We start from the raw sequence: 27,534 nt of genomic DNA, 5'->3' as shown, positions 1-27,534 counted from the left end.
ATCCAAAACGTCACTGGCCTAACACACTGCAATGTTTCCGTTTTCTTCCCAGCCCTATTCCTACCATCCTTAATTTTGTAGGGCTGTGGTCTACATTACTGCCTGGTAATGTAAAATTTACTAGTTTTGTGATCTGCTTTCTCATGTGTTGTAACACAAGCAGTTTCCACATTGTTACCTAGTTTTCATTTTTGGTGGCATAATATTTCTTTCTGCAGCCATGTTACACTTGTTTGTACAGTGACTTTTCTTCTGGCTTGTTCTGGCGTGATAGCTTACACTGGCCTCACCGTGTTTAGAATCACTTCCCTAGCATCACTTCCCAGGCTCGGGATTATCAGGCCAATTGGTCCAACTATCTCCATGGCTTTTAGGGCCATCACACTCAGCAAAAAGGTGAGGACACCAATGAAGTACTGATCTCTCTAATGCTTGCTACCTCTACAGGTGTCTCCTTATCTTGTTTTGCCTTGTTTGGGTTTTTAGGGAGACTGACTGTTTCCCAGGGGCTTAATGTTTTGTTTTTCCTGCCTCTCGTCCACTGAGCTCTCCTGGGGAGATGGCTCCGATTTCGGGGGCGTGTGACTCGGGAACCGAGAGGCGGCACCAGGGAATCCCGGTTTGCGCCCCTAGGAGCCGGGTTTGCACCCGGCCCGCCCCGCTGGCCCCGCCCCGCTGGCCCCTCCCCGCCGGACTGCACAGCCGAGGACTACACTTCCCAGGCACCCCTGCGCGGCAAGCCCGGCCGCAGTTCCCCGCCGGGGGCTGGGACGCGCGGAGCCTGAGGTTCACGGCAGAGCGCGATGGCCTCGTGGGGCGAGCGGCTGGCGGGCGTGCGCGGGGTGCTGCTCGACATCTCGGGCGTGCTGTACGATGGCAGTAAGGACGGCGGCGTGCCGATCCCTGGCTCCGTGGAGGCGGTAGCGAGGTGAGTGCGTCCCGCCGGCCGCGGTGGGCGCGAGGCTCGGCGCTCAGCCGGGTCCCACCGGCGGTTTCTGGCCGCTGCCGGGGGCGGGGCTGCAGCTCTGGCCCCGCCCCTCGCGCTGGGACCCCCCACCCTGCCTGGACCCCGCCGCCCCAACCCCCAACCCCCAACTTCCCTGCCCGACCGGGCACCCGGCAGCCCCTGACTTCCTGCGGCGGCTGAGCGCTTGGGATAGGGCTGGGCAGAATTGCAATGCGCTGTTAAGGGCACCGTCCTCACGGATTTCGAAGACTTAGTGACAAAAAACGGAAAGAGCTTGCTTTATAGGGATTACATGTTGAAGTGATAATAATTTGACTAGGTTAAATAAGATATATTAGATTCCACCTGTTTTTTACTTTTGCTAATGTAGTTACCAGAAAACTTTATGTATGTGCTGGCATCATTTGTTGGGGGGGAGGGGAGGAGGAGGGCGTCTTGCTCACCAAATCTTGTGCACAGAAGACCACGCAAGGACCACGGTTGGCACCATTGGACTCTCTGCTTTGTAATTGCCATTGGCACGACAGGCCAGTGCTGCCATGATTTTGATGGGCAGCCAGAAAGGGCTAATTGCCCAGGACTTGGCTTCCTAGACTCATTGGTGGGAGGACCCTGGGTTAGTGGCCTGACCTCACTAGGATTCAGTTTACCTACCTGTAGCTGGCAATTAAGTGAGCCTCTTGGTCCTTCTCAGGGAGCCCACCCCACTGGTCTGTACAGGAGCCAAACTGTCCTGTGTAGCAAAGTTGGAGGTGTTTGAGAGACCAGGAACTCAGAAAAGGGGCCATGGCCGCAAGGAGAACATGTGAAGGGCAGCCCAGTCCTAGGAGACTCCTGAGGGCCCCGGGACCCTCATTTCCTGAAGTCCAGGTTTAAGTTCTACCCTTTGCCTTAGTTCCTATTTACCCTAAGGCTTCAGATGAACTCTGTCATAAACGAGAACTTTATGTGTTGACATCTTTTTTTTGTTGTTACTTCATTCATTTTTATTGCCAACTAGGATTAGATCATATCAGTACATCTATGCATTAGCATCTTATGAAACCAAGAACATATGGAAGTGCAGCAGAGGGCACTGGCTGTGTTTCGGGGTTACGTGTACCTAGTGTGGGGCAGCACGGGGCCACAGTTTCAGGGGCATGACTGAGGCAGAGAAGTCTTCAGTAAACTTGGATGCAGACAAGTAAACGTAAGATTGGCTGAAAAAGGGACAGAGGGGAGGTTGGACAGAGAGGGCATTGGACCCAACCAGAGGGTACGAAGGGCCCTCTGGACGAGGGGCGGAGGAAGTGCATTCTGGCTAGAGGGAACAGCAGCTGCAAAGGCCTAGCAGCAGAAGAGAGCTTGGCACATTCATCTTCAGGGAACCAAAGAGAGGGAGCATGGCTATAGCAGGGACCTGTCGCAGAGAGGTGCCTGGATTTTATCCTGAGTGCAGTGGGAAGTCACCGAAGATTTCAGGCAGGAGTGTCATGTGATCTGATGTATGTTTTAAAGAACCTGAAATGTAAAAGGTGAAACTGTATAAGTACCAAACGAAGACAGAGATTTCCTTTGAAATCTTGGATAGAGGACCTTTGTAATTATGCCCCCAAATCTAGAAATCAACAGAAAAAAAAATCGACAGCCTAATAAAAAATACACAAAAGATATAAATAGTTGGTTCACAAGGAAGAAAAAGCAAATGACCCCTAAGCATAGGAAAGATGTTCAGTCTTACTTAGATAAGAGAAATGCAAATCGAAACTGTGCCAAGGTGCCTTGTTTCATCAATATGAGAAAACTGACAAAAATGCATAACTTTGAGGGGTGCCTGGGTGGCTCAGTCATTAAGCATCTGCCTTCTGGGGTCAAGTCCTGCATCAGACTCCCTGCTCAGCGGGAAGCCTGCTTCTCCCTCTCCCCCTGCTTGTGTTCCCTCTCTCGCTGTGTCTCTGTCTGTCAAATAAAGAAATAAAATCTTAAAAAAAAAAAAAAAAGCACAACTTTGAGCATACGTTCTCTGGGTGAGTGTTTGTGGAAACAGACCCTGTCCTACGTTGCTTGTGGAAGATCCGTCCAGCATTCTCTCTCCCCAGTCCCACTTATGGAAATTGCCTTGCCTCATGCATGAGAAAGGATCTCAGTGCAAGGTCATTCATGAAAATAAGTTTTGAAATAGGAAAACACTGGAAAGAACTCAGATACCCACTGATAGGGGAGTATCATGGTCCATCCATCTATACAAGGGAGTACCATGCAGCATGAAGGGAACGAGTGTGCCTGTCACATGGACGCATTGTCAGGGAAGACAGCAAAGCACAGAACCGGCTGCGTGGTGGCTGTCTTTTGGGTGGAAAAGGCAGAAATGCAGGCCAGTGTTCCTGCTGCTGTGTTTGCTTAAGGAAGCTGGGGGAAGAGCTTCACTGTTTGACAAAGAGCTGGGGACGGACAGCCGGGGAACGCTGGGTGGTCGCCTCTTTACTGTACGGCTTTGTGTATTAACTTTTTTTTAATGTTTTTTTGAGCCGTGTGAATTTATCTCCCATTTGAGATTTTGAATGGCAAGTACTCTGTCAATTATATGTCAGTAAAGCCGGAAAAAAGGTACCGCCCCCCCACCCCCCAATTTACAAGTATTTTAAGATCGCTCTAGTTGCAAAGTGGGGATTGTCCAGATGCTCTCGTCAAGAGAGAAAGCAGGGGAAGCAGTTAGGAGACCATTGAATGGTCCAGAAAGAGATGGTGGGGCAAGGACCAGGGAGGTGGCGGGAAGGGAGTGAATGAAAGAGATGTTTTGGAAGTAGGACCGAGAGGGCCTGCTGATGAGGGAGTATTGTGGGGTCCCGGAGAAGAGGAAGTAAAGAACGACTCCCAGTGTGGGACTAGGGCACCTGGAAGGATGGAGAGGAGAGGGTGGGAAGGGGGTGCAGGGCAGGTGCTCTGAGAGTTCATGATGTACGTATGTCAAGTTCTTGGCCCAGTGCTAGGTGCGGGATAGACCCGTGACAGCACCATATGCATACATACATACGTACATTTATTTCTTTAAGTTCTGGAATTTTTTATTGAGATAGAATTAACATACAGTCTTGTATTAGTTTCAGGGGGGCAGCCTGTTGGTTCAGCGGTTCTGTACATGACTCGGTGCTCAGCGCAGTATGAATGGAGCCACCAGCAGTCACCAAACAACATTGTTACCACATTATTGACAATATTCCCTGTATTTCTGGGCAGGTGAGGCTGCTCTCGGCTGCCTGTTCTGTGCTCGGTATCCGTGCTTGCCTCTCACTGTCTTGTGTGGGCCCCCTGACAGTCTGGGGCGCTGTGCCTCCCCTTTACCACGGGAAGCCCCTGCAGCTTGGGGCTTGCCAGGGTCTCAGCTGGGATGGCCCAAGGACCTTGGGGACCCAAGTCTGCCTGACTGCCAGCTGCTGTGCCCGAGCCATACTTGGAGTCCTTTGTGGGAGGAGCGGGTGTCGAGAAAGGTCAGCGGCTTCCAGCAGCCTGTCCTGAGTAACGCGGCCCCCGCCGACACAGACCTGTCCGTGTCCAACAGATGCGTGTGCCCATCACAGGGCATGGCAGTAAGGAGGGGTCCTGGCCTGTTCACCTCTGTGGGTTCTGCACTGGCACCTTCCCACCCATCCCCAGGAGGGTTTGTTCTGATTTACTTTAACTCAGGCTGATTTCAGTAGCTGGGATGTCTCTGGTAGCAGCTGTACCCTAGAAGTCGGACCGCTGTGTGACGTCAATCTTAAAATCCACCAGAACCAGTTGTGTGGCTGAGAGGGGGATTGCCTTCTCCAGAGCATGTGGGATTGTTTTCGGTGAGGGGACATAGCGCTCCTTATCCTGGGAGATTTTTTTTTTTTTTTAAGATTTTATTTATTTATTTGACAGAGAGAGATCACAAGTAGGCAGAGAGGCAGGCAGAGAGAGAGAGAGAGAGAGCGGAGGAAGCACGCTCTCCGCTGAGCAGAAAGCCTGATGCGGGACTTGATCCCAGGACCCTGAGATCATGACCTGAGCCGAAGGCAGAGGCTTAACCCACTGAGCCACCCAGGTGCCCCTATCCTGGGAGATTTTTATCATCGTGCTGCCCGGGAGCCTGGAGAGCTAATGGCCTCGTCCCTCTGAAACCTCAGGGGCTCCCAGGCCACAAGACCAAGTCCCCATGCCTTCTCCTGGTCTGCTGGGGCCTTCTCAAGTGAGCTTGGTGGCCCCTTGTCCACTGCCTTCCCACCTCATCGCATTGCTGCCAGTTGCAAAGACTCCTGGATAGGGTTTTCACTGATGAGCCTCTTTGTGGCCAAGCGCCCGCCGAGCCTGGGCCCACTCACAGCCCAGTGCGCTCTGGGTCTCTGGACATCCTTCCCTCTTGGGCTCTTCTGCTCGGCCTCCAGGGGCCCACTGATCACACCCAAGCCTTCCTTTGTTATGCCCGAATTTTCGCATCCGAGAGACCACCAAGGAGCCAAGCACCCATGCAATCACGCGAGGGTTTATTTGACAAGCTTAAGCTTGGGCCCAAGTATACCCGACACAGTGGAGTAGGGACTTGGACCCCCGAGCCAGATTACAGTCAGTGTTTTTAAAGGCAGAGTAGGGGTGGACTCGGCGGTGGGTGAGGATAAAGGGGATTATGGATGATGTAAGTCTCCCAAGGATTTTTGGAAGCAAGGTCTCCAGGACGTTGAGGGGCTAGCTATTGTTGGGAGAAAGGTTATTTATTACCAATAATAAAAATCTTCTCGTGAGACCCTTTAGATGTATATCAGTGGGCCATATACTTGGGAATGATTCTCGACACTATCTTGGAGGTTTAGAGATAATAAAGGAATTGTTAAAGTAGACTTACAGGATCCTGGTCGGATCTGTCAGGGTAGGGCGCGTCGGTCAGGCTAGGATTGTCCTTAGCAAAACCTCAAGGTGAGGGCAGTTGAGTCCCCAGGGGAGAGCCACTCTGTCTGTTTCAAGGGCTTGTCAGTAGGTGAGGAATTTTACTGATTTTCTTCTGCCTCTGTTTCCCACATCAGCTAAACTTGAGGTGGGATGGCCTTAATTTTCTCGGCCTCCACACCTTGTGCGTGGCCATGGGCAGGCACAAAGTCCAGGGTCCAGACGCTCAGTGGTAGTGAGTGTGGTGCTGGAAGGTTCCCCCTGCTTTTGGAGTTTTCCATGGGAATGTTTCACACATGCCGCATGTCCCTGTTTTGTAGCGCCTGAGCGAAGCGTGGACTCTCCCAGGAACCTTTTACAGAACGGGCCTGTTTGCCAAGGTGAAGGACGCTGTGCCCTGTGTGTTTGGCTGCTTTCTATAGTGTTTGTAGCCACGGAGAGGGGTTTCTTTACAACCTGCACTGGGTGGCCTCCTTGATATGCGAGACTCACTTTGAGAGGCTCACTTTGATGTCGGAGGAGCTCAATGGAAGTCCCTGGGGTGAGAGCAGCTGCAGAGGGACAAGCATGCTGGGGAGGAGATGAGGTTCTGGGGGACCGGTCACCCCCCAGCAGCCCCCCAGCACCACAGGCTCCCAGCAGCACCATCATTTGAGGAGCCCAAGAGGGGGCGACTTACTACTCTTCTTCCTAGACTTTTTGCAGTGACATGTCTGTCCCAGGTTTTCTAAAAGGTTCCCACCGTTTTGGGGACATGGAGCACATGCGGAGGATAAACCCTGCTTTCCAGAACCATGTGGACCACAGTCATAGGGGTCACCAGCGACTGAGGGAGGCCTGTCGGGTCCCAGCTGGGTGCTTGACTGCATAGCTGCTTTCCCAGCCTGCCCCCAGGTAGGGATTCCGGGCCCCGTTTCAAAGGGGTGGAGGCCCGGAGATTCAGCAACTGGCCCATGTGGAAAAGGTGGTTGGGCCAGGTTAACCCCTGGGTTCCTGTGACTCCAAGGCCTCCGTGTTCCTCTCAGCACCTTGCTGCCTCTTGGTACAGGCATTTGCTCCTTCATTCACTCCCACCCGACAGACAGGTGTTTACCGAGCACGTCTACACTGTCAGGACCCTCGGCTGGGAAGGAGGCAGAGGGACGTCCCAGCCCTCGTGAAGCTGAAGGTCCGGTTGGGAGAATCCGTGTAAAGGGCGCCTGGGAGGGCCCCTATCCGATGGGGGCAGACCCAGCCGGCAGGACGCTGGGGAGCCGGGGTGGGGGAGTGTAGCCTCGCGGGTCCGCTGCGGTGTGCGCTGGGATCTGCAGACGTCATCGGGGCCACGAGTGTCCCCGATGGATCCAAAGGCCCAGGCCTCGGAGGCTACGCCAGCTCCTTCCTGGGGCTGCTGGGGACAGTGCTGCGGAGCGCTCTTACTGCACTAGGATTTGTGGGCGGGCGTGGTAATGGGACATCTGTAACCAGCCCGCGGTGCCCCTAACGGGCCCTTTATTGGAGCCCATTCTTGGGCATTTGGGCTCTCCGAGGGGAGCCATTCAGAGGCAGGGCCGGGCCCAGCGGGGGCTGCAGGGGCTGGCCCGGGGGCTGGCCGGCACAAAGGAGAGCCCCGGAGGCATCTGCATGTGAAAGGCAGGTGGGCATTTACTGCATCCTGTCTCCGGCCACTAAAGCACAGCTGCTAGGCCCAGCCCTTTTGTGGCCGGCGGAAGGGAGCAGGCCTGAGCCCAGGGCCGCTTCATAAAGCAATTCCCACCCAGGGCCGCCAGACCCACAGCCCATCCTTCCAGGTGGGGCCTCTCAAGCCCCAGGGTGTCCCGGAAGCCCTGGGACCCTGTTGACACTGAGGCCCCTCCCAGCAGGTTTTTGAGGCGACGGATGGGGCCAGGAGCACCCTGTCCGAAGTCGCCAGCCTGCAGACCTTAGGATCAACCCCTCCGTCCCTCCCCTCCTCAATGCTGGGCCTAGGAGTGGCGATACTAAGAGCTGCCAGGGACTGAGGGACAGCTGGGGTGGGGCCTTACCTGCGGGGGCCTCGTCCCATCACCTGCCGGAGGAGGCCCTTTGGGGATATTGGAGGGGGCGGCTGCTTGTTGGAGCTTGTCAAGGCCAGCAGGAGCTTGCCTCACCCGACCTGGGACAAGGTGTGTTTTGACAAGATCACCCTGCCGCATACCTGCTGCCATTTCGGGGGGGGGGGGCTCCTCCTTGTAAACAGTCCTGACTAGGGCATGAAGGTGCGGAGTAGAGTCCAGACCCTTCTGTCACCAGGCCTGGCCCATGTATTCCCCCAGGGTGACGGGGTGGGAGCAGCCACACCCCTTCCTCTCCATTCCCCCCAAATCACAGAGGACTGGAAGGCCCAGTGCCTCCCTTTCCTGACATGGCATCCTCCTTGCCCCCTGCCCCACACCCCTGCCTCCTCCGCCCTGGGGCTCGCAGGTCACTGGGGGCTGAGTCCCTGCAGATCCCGAGCCAGAACTTTCCAATCTTCCGTAGCCTCAGAGCATTTATTTCCCAAAGAAATCCGCGGTAGACCTTCCCCTCCCCCACCATTAAAAAAAATAAATAAATAAGAGAACAGTGTTTGACAAATGTATATTTTCTCCCCTCAAATCTATAATTGATGATGAAGCCAGTCAGTGAAAATAAACTTATTTTATTATTTATTTCAAAGATTTTATTTATTTATTTGACGCAGAAAGCAAGCAGGAGAGCGAGAGCAAGCAAAGGAAGGGAGTGGCAGGAGGAGGGAAGCAGGCTCCCCGCTGAGCAAGGAACCCGATGGGGGCCCCATCCCACAACCCTGGGATCATGACCTGAGCTGAAGGCCGAGGCTTAATTGACTCAGGCGCCACCCAGGTGCCCCAGTTTATTTTTTAAAGATTTTATTTATTTATGTGTGAGAGAGAGGACAAGCAGGGGGAGGAGCAGAGGGAGAAGCAAGTTCCCCACTGAGCAGCACACCTGGTGTGGGTCTCGATCCCACGACCCCGGGACCGTGACCCGAGCCCAAGTCAGACACTTAACCGACTGAGCCAGCCAGGTTCCCCGACAGCACCACAGTTCCTCTGTTCATGCCTCTGTGGGAGTGGCTGGGAAACAAGGGGCACGTCTAGCGGGACAAGAGGAGGAAATAGATTGCGGTTCATCCAGACCATGATTCTGCCACTGTTTGATGTTGACATTAGTTTATGTCACATAGATGTTGTATGTGGTCAGTAAAACATGTTCTAGAATAATGTGTATGAAATACCATTTTTGTCCAGAAAGATAAAGGAGGTCCAACAATCCGCACAGATCGGAGGGAGAGCAGCAGAGTCGTGCACCTGACCCACACGGAGGGAAACTGAGGCATGTTGGATGGAGGCGTGAGGCCACACGGGACAAGAGCTGTTTCTCGGGTTCCCATCTCAGCACAGGTGGGCAGGGTCACCATATGGAAATCAAGGGCAGCCGGGCTGGTGGTTCTGGAACAGAGTTAATGGTTTACCCCAACAGGGCTGCCTCGGGTAGGAAGCCCCTGAGATTAGGAGGGCATTGTGGCTTGGGCTACTCAGGAGGCCTACAAAAGCAGTCGTGAACACCGCCCCCTGCCCCATGTTGCCCCTAGCACCCCAAGGATGTACGGAGAAGCCATATTGGCAAACCCAGCCTCAGCCCTGCCTGTAGTGGTGTGAAGGGCAATTTCCCGTGACCATGGGGCCGACAGGAGGTGTAGAGAAGGAACCAGAGACTCAGAGAGCCTGGCTTGAGGATGCCTCCCTGAGAGGGAGAGTGGGGGCCGGAGTGCTCCCCAGAGCAGGTGCCACTTCCTACCTGTCACCTAAAAGAATGCAGGTGTCAACTCTTGTAGGTGAGGGCCTGGGTTTTGAGTCCCAACTCTGTCCTGTGATTGTGATGGAATCTTGGGCAGGTTTCATAGCCTTTTTGTGCCTCAGTTTCCCGTGTGCATCACCGGGGGGTAAGTTAAGTAGGATATTTTCTCTAAAGGAGCATTTTGTGGCTTGAACGGTCAGATGATGGGGAAGAGGTGGTTCTTTTGCAAATACAAAAAGTCTTTCTGTTGTTGAACTTGGTGCTGATTCCATCCCAAATCACTCAGCTGTGCCCAGATTGTATTTCTCACATTTGTATACGTTTTCATGATTTCATGATTTTCATAATAGAGGGTTCTCTTGTGCTGTGGTCCTGGGTGAGGCACCCAGCCCCTCTGAACCCTAGGTCCTCATCTATAAATGCGGACAGAGACCCTTCTCCCAGATTGTCTTGAGAAGTCACTGTGAGCCTGTGGGTGGTGCCCTGGGCGGCTGGGGGAGGCCCTGGCAGCCAGTCCCTGGGAGCTGTCGCAGCTATTGTTGGGGTTCCCTTTGCCCGGGTGCCCCAGGATGTTTGTCCCAGCCTCCCTTCGCTGGATTGAATGTTGCCCTCTTTTCTTTTCTTCCTTTTTTTTTTTTTTTTAAGATTTTATTTATTTATTTGACAGAGATCACAAGTAGGCAGAGAGGGAGGCAGAGAGAGAGAGAGAGAGAGAGAGAGAGAGAGAGAGGAGGAAGCAGGCTCCCTGCCGAGCAGATAGCCCGATGCAGGGCTCGATCCCAGGCAGAGGCTTTAACCCACTGAGCCACCCAGGCGCCCCTCCCTCTTTTCTTAATGGTGCTCTCTGGGCTCCCTACCTCCTGGCCCCAGTTCATGGGGCATGTGGCTTCCTGTCAGACTTCCTGCCTGCAAGGCCCAGATGTCACCAGCCCAGGCTTGCCAGACACATAAATTTTGTGGTTGGTACTGTCAGTCTACACTGGCATTTTCTGAGTCTTTGCAGCATGCTAGGTGCTTCTGATATGGTTTGTAAGTATCACCTTTGCAACAGCCCCGTCCTGCTGCTAGTGTCCCGTTTTACAGATTTGCAAACTGAGATCGGAGAGTCAGGTCAGAAGCCTCAGCCACACAGTCAGAGGTGGTGGAGGTGCAGTAGGCGTGTCGCTTTCTGAGTCAGGCTGCCCCCTCCTGTCATCTCGCCCTGGGTGTGCCTGGCCTCTGTCCCCTGCTGCTCCTGGCCCAGACCAGCCTGTGATGGCTGGTCTCTTCAGGGTTGGAGAGTGGTCCGAAGAACCCACAGCGCCTCAACACATGCCCTCGGGCACCTTGCTTCCCTCTGCACCCCAGTCTCCCGCTGTGAAGTGAACCGTTGGTAGAATCCTGTTGAACCTCTCCTCTGGTTTCTAGATTCCCTGCACTTGATTTTAAGTTGTGTTTATTAATAAATAGCACACTGATGTCTGTGGACTCAGCCTTCCCCTTTGCTCTGAGCTCTGAGACTCAGGCAGGTGAGAGAGAACATGTTGGATAGTGAGGCAGTCACAGGCACCGGGAGGAGGTACCTCGTGTTTCTTAAGGGCCCTGGCTTTGGAGGCTGCCCAATGTCTGTCTGCCCTCGTCCCTATTCCCTGAGGTCACTGGCCAGCTGGCCTGACTGAGAGGCCCAGCCAGGGCCCGTCCATGTGCGTCACCTTGTCCCTTGTTCCTTCTCTTCTTTCTGTCCATACATTGGACCCCATATCATGGCCAGGACTCCAGGACCCCAGGAGTCTGACCTTTAGATGCTTGGCATTCGCAGTTGCAAGTGCAGGACCCCAGCTGGGGAGCCGGACCCTGTTCTCACGGGGGCAGAATCCCTTCTGCTGCTGCTCCAGCCGCAGGGCGGCTCCCTGACCCCAGCTGATGCCTGCCACCGGGCTGCGGGGACCTGGGCTGGGTCCCTCCCTGTGTCAACAGGGCGCCTGTTGGTGTGCGCGAGTGCCGGTGCAGGAAATGTGGGAATCACTGCAGAACTGTTCCTGCCGCACTCACGGACTCCTGTTTGACCCTCTGTTTTTTAAAAAATGGGGTTCTTAGAGCAAATAAGTACTTTGCAGGATTCACTTCTTAATTACTTCTCAGCCTTTTGGCTAAGATCAAGTGTATTATCTGTTCTTATCAATTTAATATCTGCTACATCCTCTATCAGAGTTGTTTTCAAGCTCCGTGGCTTTCCGGGAGAGACGGCGGCTGGCATAGCCACACAGTCCGGCTGAGGGTCACGTCCGGGGTTGCGTCTGGGTGCCGTTAGGGCGGCTGAGACTGATGCTCGCCGAGGGCCTTGGCCAGGCACTGCCACCCGCGTTCCGGTTCACGACAGCCCCCTGAGGTGTCATGAATGTCCTTTCATTTATCTGCTGCTTTTCCCCTTATAGTAGTCATAGGGACCCCTGCTCCGCCAGGGAACACCTTGAGTTGTGGCACCAGGGGCAGAGCAGGCTGAGACAGGAATGGGGGGACTCCCTCTCCTCGCCCCTTACTTCCCCTCTCCTCCTGCTGTGTTTCTCCTGTGTCCTGGTGGATGTTCTCGGCTGGCATGGAGTGAGCCCTCCCGGTGTGCCAGGCCCATGCGGGCACATTGCGGGTCTTGCTGAAGCCTCACAGTATGAGGACAGGTGCTGTGATCATCCCCATTTTACAGATGAGGAGACTGAGGCACAGAGAGAAGGGAGAGCTCGCTGAAGGTCCCACAGCTGTTAGGTGGCCGAGCTGGTCCCCTGTCCACAGTCATCAGACTTCGAAGTGCCTCCTTGTCCCCACTGGGCCCCCTGGCCTGCTGCCTGGCGGTAGAGCGTCTTCAGGCATGGCTGTTCCATCTGGTCCATGGCCTGCGTAAAGGAGTGACTCCCTCCAGCACCTCGTGCATAGGCTCAGCCTCTCATTCACCTGTCTGGACGCATCCGGCTCCCTTACCTTTTCTCCTCTGGAATCCTCTAGAAACCTTGCACTTGAAGAATTAGACGCAGTAGGGAGGCAATATTGCCCACGGGCAGGATTAGCTTTGAGCATGGGGTTTCTTCTGGTTGCAAGATTCTCTGAGGTTCTCTGGGTGCAAGGGCGATGTTGTTCCTTTATGATGTGTGGGCCCGTCCGATCTGGAATTCAGATTAGTTAGAGAATTCCCACAGAAAGGCACTGCCACGCTCCAAAGCGGAGCTGAAGGTGGGTTCTGCCTGGGCAGACCGGGGATGGGGGCCCTGGGGGGCTTCCTGGAGGAGGGGAAACACGAACCAGTCCTTGAAGGATGACAAAGATTGGGCCGTAGAGGAGGGTACAGCAGACTCTGGGTGACTTGAGCCCTCCGTAGGACATACGAAGGTGACGGCGTCCCAAGAGCTGGTGGGGGAGTAGGGTGGGGTGGGGAATAGAGTGAGGAGGGAGGTTGGGCCCAGTTGGGAGGGTCTTGTCTGGGGCAGCCTTCTTGCCTCCTGGTGGCCTCCCCTCCCAGCCCCTCTGGCGAGCCGGAGAGGGCAGCAGGCTGTGGAGCTGTGCCAAGGTCGGTCAGGATGTCCAGTAATCGCCCTAGCGCTCTACCTGCTACAGAGCCATAATGAGAGGGTTTCCATTATTTTCGGGTGAGCGCCCCTGGCAGATGCCGACAGCCAGCAGCTGTGTGAGGTCCGAGGTGATTTGCAGGGGACCAGTTCGTGTGACGCACAGTAATTGCACCAGGCGGGTTTGTCCTGTCCTGCCGGGAAGAGGTAAAGGTCAGTTCAAAGATCCGGCGTGGCCGCAGGACGTGGGGGCAAATCCCACTCTCGTGGGACTTCTGGGGAGGGGGCAGCAGGCTGAAGTGGTGGCCAGGGTCTCAGAGGGGCGATCTGGTCTGCACCCCACCCTGGGATGCCAGGGCCCTGTGGGAGGACACGTGTTCCAGGCATTCTTGGGAGAAGAGGAGAGAAGCAGACTTCCCGCTGAGCAGGGAGCCGGATGGGCTTGATCCTAGGACCCTGAGATGGTGACCTGAGCCAAAGGCAGATGCTTAATTGACTGAACCACCCGGGCACTCCTGCTGGTGGTCTTCTAAGGACAGTGATCCTGTCCTCTCACGGCCCCACCCTGACGACCTCACTTAGCCCTCCTTGCCTCCTCAGGGCTTTAACACAGGGATTTGCCAGGCTGGGGGAGGTGTGTGTGTGTGTGGTGTGTGTGTGTGTGTGTGTGTAATGCAGCTTGGTCCAGCAGTGGCCGTTTAGGGCCTTCCCTTCAGTGCTGACCCCTCACCTCGCACTCTCTCTCCCCCATACACAGTCACGTGTGCCCGCACACACCTGGACCGGGGTCTTGCCGGGGGCGCAGTACTCCCCTTACTGGAAACACGCAGGTCTGCACACGCCAGCACGTAGCTGCCCCCATGGGGCCGGTTCACAGCCTGCGGGCTCTGCGGCTTACCAGCTGCGAGACTTTATCGGTCTCTGCCCCTCACAGCCTCCGTTTTGGCATCTCTAGAATGGGGACAGTGGTGCTGGTCTCTGGGCTCATTGCTCAGACAGCTCGTACTCGGTGCTGACTGTGCGCCGGGCACTGGCCCGGGGATGCGTGTAGGGAAGAAAGCATGTGGTTCTGGACCAAATCAGGTCACAGACACCGAGTCCTGAGGCAGGACTTAATGTAATGTTGTGGTCACGCTTTACTCCACTAATAAACCATGCGTTTATTATTTTCAGTGACTATGAGAAACAGAGGGACCTGGGACTTGTCCCAAATGGTCAGAAAGGGGGTGCCGTCGGTGGGGGGGGGCGTGGATGAACAGACCCACGGGGAGGGGACTCCCCACACGTTTTGCACTAGATGCTTTTCAAGGACTGATTTGGTCCTAAAACGAGTACTTTGATTTTAAAGCACATGTCTTATGAACTTCGGTGGTTAGTTCAAAGGAGACCCGTGGCTGAAGTGTCCCGAAGTGAGTTGTGTTATTTACACATTTGTCATCGGCATCTGAAGTCGCGTTCTGAATAGCAGATGTGAGGCACTGTCATCTCACTGTCACACCGATTGTTCACTGTTCTGAGAAGGTCACATCATAATTCATTAGCAATAATTAGTCCCCCGACACCCCTGCACTTCTTCGCTCAACTGCTCCATTAATTTGGGTGCGAATCACACATTCCCAGTGCCAATCAATGAAGATCTGTCTGTGATGCACAAGGTGATGCTATTAGTTACAATATATTAACTGCCTAATTTAAAAATACAAAAGCTGTCTTTATGAAGGGCAATTAACCACTAAGCGTAATTGATCATTCATAACTCTCTGATTAGGAAAGACAAATATTAAGAAAGGACTGAACCACCTGGGCTGTTGATTAAGACATGGTTAGCCTCGAGGTGTGTGTTCACTCTGTTGTTGGTCAGTCTACAGATTTCTTTTCAGGTGGCACTTGTCAGCTCCAGGGCTTGGAGGGTCGTCACAATGAAGGAGCACCTGCCTGTGTCCAACGGGGCTTGGAAGGGGGCTACAGGGACACCCTTGGGGGCGGCAGTAGGTGTGGTCAGTGTGGTTCTAAGGAATGGTCCCTTTCACCGGCTGTCATTTGGATTTTCCATCACTCGGTCATTCAGCAAATGGGAGCCTGCCGTGTACCAGCCCGGTGTGAAGCAGGGATGCCGAGGAGAATGGGCCAGATGTCACTGCTGACCTCATGGAGCATATAGGGAGAGAAACAATGAACAAAGATGTAAGTCAGGCACTTGGAGATATTGGTTGACGTTACAAAGAAAGAAAAATACAGCCAGAGCTAGGATAAGGACAGTGTGACACAGGGCGGAGAGGGGGACATTGGACAGACCTGCCACCTTTTCCCAGTTCTGTTATCACGAAGGAGCATTGAATTTGGAGCTCCCCGCCCCCCCCCCCCCAGGATGGAACAGATTGCCTGAGGCACCCCTCCCCGCTCAGCGACCCTCCTCTTCAGCCTCATTTTCTGGCCCAGCATCCATGTACCCAAGGCTGCTCGAAGATTCTGAACCCGACCAGGGCCTGCACTGCACCTGTTTCTCCCTCTGCTCTGCCCACCCTATCCTGGCCGCCTTACCAGTTCTGCAAGATTCGAGTTGTACCTGGCTCTTCTGAGAAGCCTTTTCTGAGACCCCATCCTGGGAGGAGACCTTTCCCACCTTTGGCTTTGTAGGGTGGCTACGGTGTGTGGTTCCTGTTTCTGACTCCATATTGGTTCCAGGATCCGTGTTGGGGTCAAGTAGAACTTAGCCCATGTCCCTAGTGTCTCAGATCCAGGAAGAGGAGTAGAAAGTTCCTGACCTTCTGAGACTCAGTGTCCTCACTCATAAAGCAGGATAGAAAGCATGTCACCAGACAGAGTTGCATTTTTACCGGGGGTCTCCCTTATTTGGCCAAACAGAGGTTGATTTCAAGTCCATAGTTCTGAGTAACTGGGTCTACTCTGTGTGTTGCCTCTGCACGTGAGCACAAAATTGGAACACGTATCTCTCATACAGGGTATTTATTGATAAATACTAAATGATAAATTATGCACTTAACACCGGATCAGATATATTATTTATATTATAAAAATGTAAAAGTTGAAAGGATGGCTGAAAAGTAAAGATGTCTTCTGCACGTTTGGAGACCGCTGGCATGGCTGTGTCAGAGACCTGTTTACAAACAGTGCGAGGTGACGGTTAGTGCCCTCGGTTAGTTTCCTAGGGTTTCCCAGACCTCCTGACTTGTAGCCTGGTGTCTGTTCCGTGACGCCACGCTGCGGCTCTGTGCAGATGCTGAGTAGGACTGCCGTCTTGCCCTGGCTTGTCTAGGGAAGGCTGTGTGTTCCGGGCCCATGGGGACATCTGCCATCAGAATGGATCCCTGGCTCGTGGGCTCAGCTGTGCCAGCCCCTTTTCCTGCACAGCCTGAGTCCACTCTTTCCTCTGTTGGAGGCTGTTTCTTTGCCTCCTGGCCCCCATCTGCCTCTTCATCCTGTTCCAGTCCTTCAAAGCACCTCCCTGTGGCTCAGCCGGAGCTTGCCTGTGGTCAAGATTACAGTTCTGTGCGCCGGCCCCCAGCCGGGCACTTAGTAGCTGCTCGGTAAATGTTGCGGGAGGGTTGGATATTATTGCATTTGGGACCTCTTTCGGCATCTGCTTGTGGCTTTGCATTCCGAGAACCTGGCCAAGTGCAGCCAGGCTGCAGCCGGGGTCCTGGGAGCTCAGGAGAGAAGAAATGTGGGCACGGCTGGCCTGCCACAGCATCTCAGGGTCTTGTTAGGTTAACCTTGGGCTTGCAGGGGCTCCCTGGGTCCTACCCGTCCATCCCGGGATCATTCATAGACCTGATGACCGTCTGGCAAACTTTTCTTCGGCGACAGCAATGAGAAGACACACGCGAACTTGGTGTCTCAGCCTTTGTTCTTTAGGGGAAATATGGATGCGGAGGTAATTAGGCACACACAGCCCATGTACGCAGTAGGAGTGCTGATCACGGTGGAACGGTCCAGAGAAACTGCCGCGGACGTTCACAGGAGATCTCTAACCAGGCCGAGTGGGGTGGAGTCATGGAGGGGAGATGTCCGGTGCGTCTTGGGAGGTGGGAGAATTGGCACATGTAGAGAGGCGCCATGTCCCAGGCAGGAGTGGAGATGTGTCCCAGGAGAAGGAACAGAGATGTGTCCCAGGCAGAGCGTGGGTGTGTGTTACAGGTAGAAGGAGTGAAGGAAATGTGTCCCAGGTGAAGGCTGGAGTTGTGTGTCAGATGAAGAGGTGGGGGGGGTGTCTCAGGCAGAGAGAGTGGGGACAGAGATATGTCCCAGGTGGGGGTGTCCCAAGCGGAGGGAGTGGGGACATGTTCCGAGCAACAGGCTCAGTGCGGATGGAAAGGAGGGTTGTGGGCAGGGTCGGGGTTCCCTGGAGAGGGTCAGCTGCAGCTCAGCAGCTCCCATCCAGACCCCGGGGTCAGCCGAAGCTGGCCTCAGGGAGCCACAGTGGTCTGGCCCACGCTGGCGGTCCTGATTGCCCTTGGGAAGTGACTTTCCAGCTTCCTCCCCGGAGGCACAGTGCTCCGAGTGCTGATGGCACCCTCTGCCTGTCCTGTCCCCACTTCCAGACTGAAGCGGTCACAGCTGAAGGTGAGGTTCTGCACCAACGACTCGCAGAACTCCCGGGGAGACCTGGTGGGGCTGCTTCGGCGCCACGGCTTCGACATCTCCGAGGGCGAGGTGACTGCCCCCGCCCCAGCCGCCTCTCTGATCCTGAAGGAGCGAGGCCTGCGGCCACACCTGCTTATCCAGGATGGTAGGCCTTCTGGGCCCTGGGCTTGGTGGGGGTGCGGTGCCTCCTTTCCAGGTGGGGGCCGAGGGAGGGCGTCCTTCTCACCTGGGCCAGACCACTGAGGAGGACACGAACGCTTGGCTCCTGCCGCTGGTGCTCATGGCCCTGTGGGGTGGAAACCTCGTGGGCTCCCTGATAGGGACCAGTCCCCTCCCACCCCTGGCTGAGTACCGGAGGATCTTTAGAGGCAGGTTCCAGATGGAACAGTTTCCAAGGAGGAAACCTCTGAGCCTGATTTCTTTGATCTAGAATGGACCAGAGGGGCAGGGACGCGCCACAGTGGCAAAATCCTAGCTTCTAGGGCTTGTGGGGCAGGAGATGGGCAGGGAAGGAGGCTGAGGGGCTAGACTGAAGTCTGTAGGTTTCTATCGGCCACACCCCATCCCCCAATCCCCCTACCTCCCCCGCCACCCTCCCCAACCCTGAACTTGAACTCTATTTGTGAAAACCAGCCCTACTTTCTGGCAAATGGCACAAGGTTTATATCCTGATCTTCGTCTGAATGCAATGAAAGAGACATTTTGACCCTCCTTGGGGAGTTTTTCTGCGAAGTGGAAGGAGCGGTGTTATTGGGTGCCTTCTGAATATTTAAAAAGAAGACACAGAAGCAGCACTTCGGGATTCAGGGCGCTTCCCTCTCGTTGCACTGAGCCCTCCTCCTTCCCCGGCACTGGGTATTTTTATTTACAAACTACGGCAGAAGCAAGCATACTCTTCTGCCTCCCGGCAGGAGAGGCCCCCCGAGTCGAGGGTGCTCCCTGAAGGGCCCGAGTGTCCAATCCAGAGCTCTGGTGCCAGTTGAGGGCAATACGCCCAGCCTTTAGAAAGCCTCTTTCTCAAAATCCTTCCTCTGTGATCTGGGATCTCTGCCAGTGTCTTCAGAACAGGTCCTCAAAGAAAGAGAAGAACATAGGAAAGAACATCGCCACCCCCGGGGCAGAGGGAGGAATGGGGGCGAAATGTGCTGGGAAGGGGAAGGAGATTCAGTGTTTGCCCGGAGGGGGCATTGATCGCTACGGGAGCTTGTGCAGGCCGGAGGGGAAGCCGGGTGCCCTCAGCCGCACCCCTGCCTCTCTTTTCCACGAATATGCCTGTCTCCAGACTTGAAATCTTTTTCCAAGTTTTACTGTTGATGAATTCCACCCCCAACATTTTATTATGACATTTTCAAACAAACAGCCAAGCTAAAGGAATTCTGCTCAGAATAATTTGTATGTGGTCACCTCGGCTTTACTAGAGACGTTTCACTCTGTTTCTGTTTCCTTCCTTATTACGTCTACCTTTCCCTCTGCCCGTCTTTTCATCTTATCTTTTTTTCTTCTTAAGATTTATTTATGAGAGAGAGAGAGAGAGAGAGAGAGTGCTTGTGTGCTGGTGGGGGGAGGCGCGGGGAGAGGGAGAGGGACCCTAAGCAGACTCTGCACTGAGCGTGGAGCCTGATGCGGGGCTCGATCCCAGGACCCTGAGACCAAGAGTTGGATACTTAACCCACTACGCCACCCAGGCTCCCGCTTTTCTTATCTTTTTGATGCATTTCAAGGTAAATAGTAGACGCTGGTACGTGTCCCCAAAACGCTTCAGCACTTAACTGGAGTTCAATGTCTGTTTATAATTTTTTCTTTTGATACAAACTTTATGTACAACCAAATGCAAGAATCTCAAGTGTACTTTTGCTGAGTTCTGTCCGATGCATCCATCTGTGTGTCCCGAAGCCCTGTCATGATCCCAATACAGAGCTTTATTGGCACGCGCTGCCCCCGTCAGTCCCCATTCCCCAACCCCCTCGGAGGCATTTTCATTTGTTTCATCCTGAGAAGTTTGCCTTGTTTAGATTTTTGTATAAATAGAATCATGCAGCTTCTAGTTGTGCCGGGGCCCTGCGGACCACACTCAGGCTTGACGATTTGCTGGAAGGATCTGCAGGGCCCAGAAGAGCTGCCCGACTCAGTTAGGGTTTACTGCAGTGAAGGAACACAGATTGAACTCAGCAAAGGGAGGAGAGGCGGGGGTGAACTCCAGGAGAATGGGGCATGACCTTTCAGTGGTCCTCACCTGGGAAGTCTCCCTGAGATGACGTAATTCTCCCAGCCGAGATGTGTGACTTTACGTGCAATGTGTCATCACCCAGGGAAGCCCACTGGAGCCTGGTGTCTAGGGTTTTGAGTAGGGGTTGGTCGGACAGGCACGCAGCGCCTGTGGACTGACCTTGGCTACTCAGTCTCTGGACTCCCAGGGCCTCAGGCATACAAAAACTCTCTCTCTCTCTCTCTTTTTTAAGATTGTATTTATTTGAGAGAGAGAGAGGGTGCATGAGGAGGGGCAGAGGGAGAGGGAGAATCAGACTCCCCACTGAGTGCAGAGCCCAGCCTGGGGCTCGATCCCAGGACTCTGAGATCATGATCTGAGCCAAATGCAGATGCTTAGCCGCCTGGGCCACCCAGGTGCCCCGAGGACCGCCTTTCTTTGGAATCTGCTGGGTCCGAGCAGCCCCAGCATACTGTTTTTGGGACGTATCTGTATGGTTGCGGGTTATCAGTAGGTTTTTTCTTCTTTGTTGCGGAGTCCTGTTCCATTAAGTGAACATACCAGGCTTTGTCCAGTCCCCTGTTGACGGACACCTGGCTGTTTCCGACTTTAGGCCATTAGGGAGGTGATCTGCTATGAATGTTTCTATGGAGTTCTTTTGGATAAATACCTAGGACTGAATTGCTGGGTCAGGGGGTAGGCGGCTGTTGAGTTTTATCAGAAACTGCTAGCCTCTCCCCAGAGTGTAGTATCATTTCACATTGTGGCCAGCCGGCTCTTACAGCCACTCTGCTTCCCCACCAGCACTTGGCGGTGCCTGTCTTTTTAATTCTGGCCATTCTGCCAAGTAGGAAGTGGTATCATGCAGTTACTTCCATTTTTTAATTCAGCAAGGTCAACATCTAAGACCAAGATAGGTGAGAGTACGCTTCGTCCTAAGCAATGGAGGGCATAAGCCTGACAACTTAGTTTATCCTTGCAATGTTCTCAGATTTTAATTTAAAATTGGGGAGGACAGGGGTTCTTGGGTGGCTCAGTCAGTTAAATGTCTGCCTTCGGGGGATGCCTGGGTGGCTCAATTGGTTAAGCGTCTGCCCCTGGCTCAGGTTATGATCCTGGGGTCCTGGGATTGAGCCCTGCCTCAGGCTCCCTGCTCAGCGGGGAGCCTACTTCTCCCTCTCCCTCTGCCTGCCTGTGCTGTCTATCTCTCTGTCAAATAAATAAATAAAATCTTAAAAAAAAAAAAAAAAGTCTTCCTCTGGTTCAGGTCATGATCCCAGGGTCTTGGGATCGAGTCCCGCATCAGGCTCCTTGTTCAGTAGGGAGTCTGCTTGTCCCTCTCTCTCTGCCACTCCCCCTGCTTGTTCTCTCTCTCTGACAAATAAATAAATAAAATCTTAAAAAATAATAAAATAAGATAAAATAGGGGGAGGGCAGAGAAGGAAAGGAGGAAGAGGCTTTGCTAAGGGGATTGGTGAGCGGAGGGGCGGTGGGGCATCAGCGGCTACTCCTTTCAGCACGTGTGTAATTTGCGGCTCTCCTGTCTTCCGTGGGGTTGGGCTGGAATGTTTGATGGTCTTTACAGTGTGGGTCCAGCAGTACAGACCCTACAAAGGTTTCCAGCAGCCTCATTTCACCCTACATTCAGGAATCTGTGTCTTCCTGGCAAGTGTCTCTTCTCACTTGCAGAACTATGGGTTCCCTGCCTGTGGGATTGGACAGGAGCCCCTGGGGTAATGCTGGTGTTGGGCTGGGGGCCCCCGGGGTGGGTCCATCTTTCTCCTGACAAACCCTAACTGTGGGGAGTGGAATTCCTTCATCCGTAAAGTGGGAGTAAGACCCCTTCCAGGCCCACCTCCCGTACAGCTGGGAGGATCAGGAAGCGCGTCTGAGAAAGGGGCCGGACCCACGTGGCAGACTGAAGGTGTCCCTGGTAGGAGATAAGACGTGAGCCATGTCTCCCCAGGGCTTTATCCCTCTTTCTCTTTCCAGGAGTCCGCTCAGAATTTGATCAGATTGACACCTCCAACCCCAACTGCGTGGTCATTGCAGATGCTGGAGAAAGCTTTTCTTACCAAAACATGAATGAGGCTTTCCGGGTGCTCATGGACCTGGAAAGTCCCGTGCTCATCTCTCTGGGAAAAGGGTAAGTCAGCTTCAGGAAGAGGGTTTCCGGCTGCTTTGGACGACACTCTCTGGGTCTCTGGGCTTGCAGAATCAGTATGCAGTGCAGAAAAGTGCGTGTGGGGCGGGCATAGGCTGCCTTCCTTCTCCCTCCCTGCTTTTTTCCCTTCATGCTTCCTTTCTTTTAATAATTTGTGAGGAAATGAGAATTCTCTGGCTTGGCGGGAGCTGGCTGGTCAGGCTTCCGAGTGGGCCCTGGGCTAGAAGAGGCTGGGGCCGGGGATGGTTGCTGTGGATGGAGGCCCCGTTGAGGCCTCAGAGCACAGGTGCTCACTGTCCGAAGGTTAGGGGTGTTTGCACAGGATACAGCACCAGGCACTGAAGGATTGTCTCTAGGGGGCACCTGAGTAGTAAAGGGAAGACTCGGGGGCCTAGAGGAATGCTCTGGGCCGGGCTCCACATCTCTGGCCACAGAGCAGTCTCTGTAAAGTCCTGATTTTGTCACTGGCATTTTTGTCTGCGCCTTTAGCACAGTCCTCATTGTTTCTTCCTTTAAAAAAACCCAAACCAACCTTGCTGGTTACTTTTCTCAACATCTTTTACACCAAGACAGTGCATGGTCATGGGAGGAAAATTAGAGAGTACAGAGGAGCAAAAAGAAGAAAACAGAGATTTCCATTCCACTGCACAAGAAAACAGCTGTCAGCACGTCGGTGTGTTTCCTTCCACGTGGTTCCTGGAGCAAAGAAATCATTACAAAGGGATGTACTCGGAGCATCAGTATCAAACCTGACCTAGTTTTGTCACCCAGGTTTTTGTTGTTCACCAGACAATACTTTGTGAACAACTATCCACTCGATAAAGGAATGTCTGTGTGGCACAGTTTTCCTGTAATCTTTTTTACAGGATATCCTGTAGTTTATTTAAATTTATTTTTTATTTTTTAATTTTTTAAAAAGATTTTATTTATTTACTTGACAGAGAGCGTAAGCAGGGGGAGCTGCAGGCAGAGGGAGAAGCAGGCTCCCAGCTGAGCAGGGAGCCTGATGTGGGGCTCGATCCCAGGACCCTGGGATCATGACCCAAGCCAAAGGCACATGCTTCACCGACTGAGTCCCCCAGATATCCCCTATCCTGTAGTTTTCTTAAACCGATGCCCGCTGATGGATGTTAGGTTGTTTCTGATTTTCTACGAAGTTAAAGCCGTGATTGGTGGATCCGAGGCTCTCCGTGCACGTTCCCGGGCTACTTTCCGGAAGGCTGCGCAGACTTACTCTGTCAGCAGGAGGCAGTACTAGGCTTTCAAGTCATGGGCTCTTACATTTGCAGGGACCCTCTGGAACCCTGCCCCAGGTTTTCATGCCTGGCGGGGATTTGGGGGCTGTCCCTGGGGAAGGCTTTTCCAGTTTGGGTGCTTCTGCTGGTCGGGAACTCCTGCCCTGCGCCCACCAGATGGGGCCGGCTATTGGAGGAGTCAAGGGAGGGACCTTTGGTTTGGCCACGCACCATTACGTATTCCATTTTGTTTCATTCCCACCACAACCTGTGAGCTGTAGGCAGCAGCAGCGCCATTTGGGAAGTGGGCTTATCGAGGCCTAAGGAGGTGAAGTAAGCCGGGGTCCCGGCCCATAAATTCTGTCCCCTCGGGGCTACATTCAAGAGCAGATGTTTGGTCCTCACAAGACCTTAAATTTGGGGGCAGCGTGTTTAAAAATTGGGAGATTTTTGGGCGCCTGGGTGGTTCAGTGGATTAAGCCTGCCCCTTTGGCTCAGGTCAGGGTCTCAGGGTCCTGGGATCGAGCCTCGCGTCAGGCTCTCTGCTCAGCAGGGAGCCTGCTTCCCCCTCCCTCTCTGCCTGCCTCTCTGCCTACTTGTAATCTCTCTCTGTCAAATAAATAAATAAAATCTTTAAAAAAAGAATTGGGAGATTTTATATAAAATACCTAGATTTCTAGATACTTAAAAAATCAGAAGATCTGATAATTCAGGGCCCCACATTCCACCACACACAGAAGCTTAGCTGAGGCCACCGCCTCCCTTGATTCCAGCTGACCGTAGGCCCCGCCACTTCCGCCGTCCCCTTCACCAAGCTCAGAGTCCGCTGTCACTTAAGTGCACTATTTTGGTTGTTTTTCTCATGGTATTTCTTAATGGCTTTGTCTCTGTCAAAATAGGCAAACAAAAGAGATTTCAGGAAAGAGAGGATATATTTGTTTTAGGAACTAAAAATATTCTAGTGTGTTTATCATGCAAATAAAATATGTCCTGTAGTAGTCAGGATTTATCACAGAAGCAGAACCAAGAGGGGCCAGGTGCCCAATGAAGGGCTGTGTCCGGGTCCAAAGGCTCACTGCCGGCAGATTCCTTCTTGCTCAGGGAGGGCATACTGTTCTGTTCCCGCCTTCCCCTGATTGGATGAGGCCCACCACAGAATGGAGGGCAGTCTATTTACTCAGAGACCACTGATTTCAATGTTAATCTCACCCAAGGAAGACCTTCACAGAAACATCCAGAATAATGTTTGAGCAAATATCTGGCCCCTTGGCCCAGTCAGGCTGACACATAAGTTCACCATTCTAGTCCCTTTCCGACCTCACAAGCATCTGCAGATTAGAGCGCTGCAAGCCATGGAACTTGGCCTGCTCGACTCCCTCTCGCGCCTGGCTTGATCCTTCAGACATCCCTGAGATTACCAGCCCCTCAGTAGAGAACAGCATAATGAAGCTCTGTCATGATTCATTTATGTTAAAACTTTTTCTTTAAAATTGTCCCTAATTGTTAAATGTTATTATTCCAGATTGTGGGGAGTAGTCAAAGTAGATATGTTGTTGAAAAAGAAAAAGAAATGGAATCATTGGCTTTTTAGCTTCATCATTTTGTAGTAAATTCAAGAGTAGGCAAGGGTTGGTTTTACAAAGAAGCCATCGGCGGTGCCTCTGACTTATGGGGCTCCTGACTCGGACCAGGGGTTGGGCGCTCAGAAGCAAGGGACAGGAACTGAGAGCTTTGGGGCCCAGGTCAGCAGCCTCTCAGGACAGCCCAAGGACCTATGACGAGCTGCTGTCCTGTCCAAGTGGGGGTCGTGGACGGCGAGGGGCTGTCCTCCACCGGCACGGGGCCACGCGGGGCCCCCCGAGGAGGCAGGATGGCGGGGGCACTGGGGCAGAATGTCCTCCTCCTGGAAATGGAGTGATTTACATTTGGCATCTGTTTGGACCGGGAGTGGGAATTGCCTTTGTAATTTCTTCTGTCATGCTGCCGTCAGAAAATTAAGCTGTTTACGCGACAGAGTATGGAAGGTTAATGGCTCTTGTGGGAAAGGTCAAGTGGTCATTTTGAAGGGAGGCCGTGCTGAAAAATCGGAAAGGCAGAAGAGTAAAGCATAAAATCTATCTGACTGCTTCTGGCCAGCTCTTTCCTGTCTCTCCAGCGTCCCCGCTTTCTTCTTTGTGGCCGGAGCACTCAGGTTCTGCGGCTGCTTTCTTGATGCCAATAACAAAAGATGGTGTCTCAGATCTCTTCGGTTTCAGGAATAACCTGGGCCTTTATATTTAGAAAAAATTAACGTAGATACTTGTATTTCCTGTGTCTCTAAAAATGTTTTCAGCTAACGGATGGCCTTCGAGGTAACTTTTGGTTTTCCTGAATGAGTAAGGAAGAAAGAAAAATTCTGGACACTGGGAAAACAAAACCCAGATTCAGTTAAAAAAGAAACTGTAAGGTTTCTAATTTTGATTTACGGAAGTCAGTTTTTTCTTTAGGCTCTAAACAGGAGGGTAACAAAGGCTAGGTTCTGATTGTGTATTTTAAGCTATAATCTCAGGTTTTTCCTTCTGTCGGGACTAAATTTAAAACTTCAGAAAGTGCAGGTTCCTGTCACTTGGGAAGAAGGACTCTGGGGAGTGTGGCTGGGCAGAAGTTGTGCTGTGAACATGTCCTCGGGAGGTTTTTCCAAAGGGAGGTACACCCAGCTCCTGCCTCCTCCTGCTAGCCCAGGGCCCTGGCCGAAGGCCCGGAGAATCCTCAGCTCCAAACAGACCTGTGCCTGTTGCAACAAGGTGGTGTCGTTTTTAATTTGTCCTTTGGCTTCAGGGTCTCTCTGGTGCCGGCCGCAATTCTCTCCTCACCTCTGTCCTTTGTCCCTGGCTCACCTTGCCGTGTCCCTTCCTCAGGGAGGCCCTCCCCGGTCCGCCTCCTGCGCCTTCTGGGCTCCCACTGCCCCTCTCTTCCCTTCCCACAGCAGTCCTCATACAGAGGATGAGGGGACAAAGCCGAAACCGGGCCTGGAGGATCGTCCGGCCCACGGGGTCCCCAGCAGAGTGCTGCTGCTTGATTCAGAGATGGTCCCTGTGGCTGGACGACTCTGTTCCCTTCGCTTTAGCTTCTGCTCCCAGCTCTGATGTGTCCCTGGGATGCTGTCTCCCTGTGCCCAGCGTGTTCAGCCCTCCTCAAGCAGAGCACGCAGAGTCCGGGCTTCCCCTGGTCATTGCCCGTGCCCCGCCCCTTTATATTTGTCTGTGGACCGGGCTGCTTCCCCACCAGACTGGGAGTCCCTGGGGGACAGCCTGGGTCTGGGCTGGTCTCCGAGTCCCACAGAGGGCCGTGGGTCTGCGGGACTGAATTACGGACCCCAACTCTGGGGTCACCGAGTGCAGGGCCCAGCACCCAGTGTCTCCCTCTTCCTGTAGGCCAAACCTGACTTGACTTCGCCGTTCCTTTAAAACTTGGGACCTAGCTAGGGAAAGTGGTGTATTGTAGGAATGGGGAAGTAGAAGGAAACACTTCAGTGAGGCTCTGTCAGGCAGAATACATGTCTGGATTCTCGATTTAAGACAAAGGCAGTTAAGGACCTCTAACCCTGTGTTTTGGGGTCACCCTTTAAATGGGGTAGCATTTTTAGGCCCCAGTGCTGTAAGCAGAAGCTGTTCCCCTTGGCTACCAGGCATCTTGCGGAAGGGGTGCAGTGTCCCGCCTCGCCCTTGTGGGGCGGCCCCTGACCAAGAAACCTGGGGTTCACTTGGAGACCGACTGGTCCTGCCGTACCAGGAACCACCCCCGTCCCCATCCCCAGCTTCATCTCATGAGCTCCAGGCTCCCGGTGTACCTGGCAGGAGTGACTGGCTGGGCGCCAGCCCCTCCCAAAGCCAAGGGTTTGGCTAAAGCCTTACAGGCCGGCCTGCGTGGAGCCCGAGAACGCCGAGTGCTGGGGGAGCGTGTGGTGGGCAGTTAGGCTCCCACAGCCTTCAGGGCCTCAGGTGGGGCCCAGAGGAACGGGCAGGACGCCCGGGGGCACAGAGCTGGAGGGAAGGAGCCAGCCCCGCGGCCGCTCCTGGGAAGCCCAGTTCTAACATTGCAGTAGGCGCAGAAGAGGTGGCAACCCCCGCAGAGGGGAAAGACGT

At 53.6% G+C, this 27,534-nt stretch overlaps 1 protein-coding gene across 1 annotated transcript in view; it reads left to right on the top strand.

Annotated features, from left to right (window-relative positions):
• Positions 1–732: 732 nt before the first annotated feature.
• LHPP (phospholysine phosphohistidine inorganic pyrophosphate phosphatase) overlaps positions 733–27,534 on the top strand; it is a 121,166-nt gene continuing 94,364 nt past the window's right edge. Inside the window, exons 1-3 of the mRNA XM_080823374.1 lie at positions 733–928; positions 17,763–17,950; positions 22,004–22,157. Coding sequence (XP_080679500.1) covers positions 804–928; positions 17,763–17,950; positions 22,004–22,157 — 467 coding nt within the window. The 5' untranslated portion in view covers positions 733–803. The remainder of the gene's footprint in view (positions 929–17,762; positions 17,951–22,003; positions 22,158–27,534) is intronic.

This window comes from Martes martes, assembly GCF_963455335.1.
Source record: "Martes martes genome assembly, chromosome: 14".
Lineage (NCBI taxonomy): Eukaryota > Metazoa > Chordata > Mammalia > Carnivora > Mustelidae > Martes > Martes martes.
This window is presented reverse-complemented; position numbering and strand designations above follow the sequence as displayed.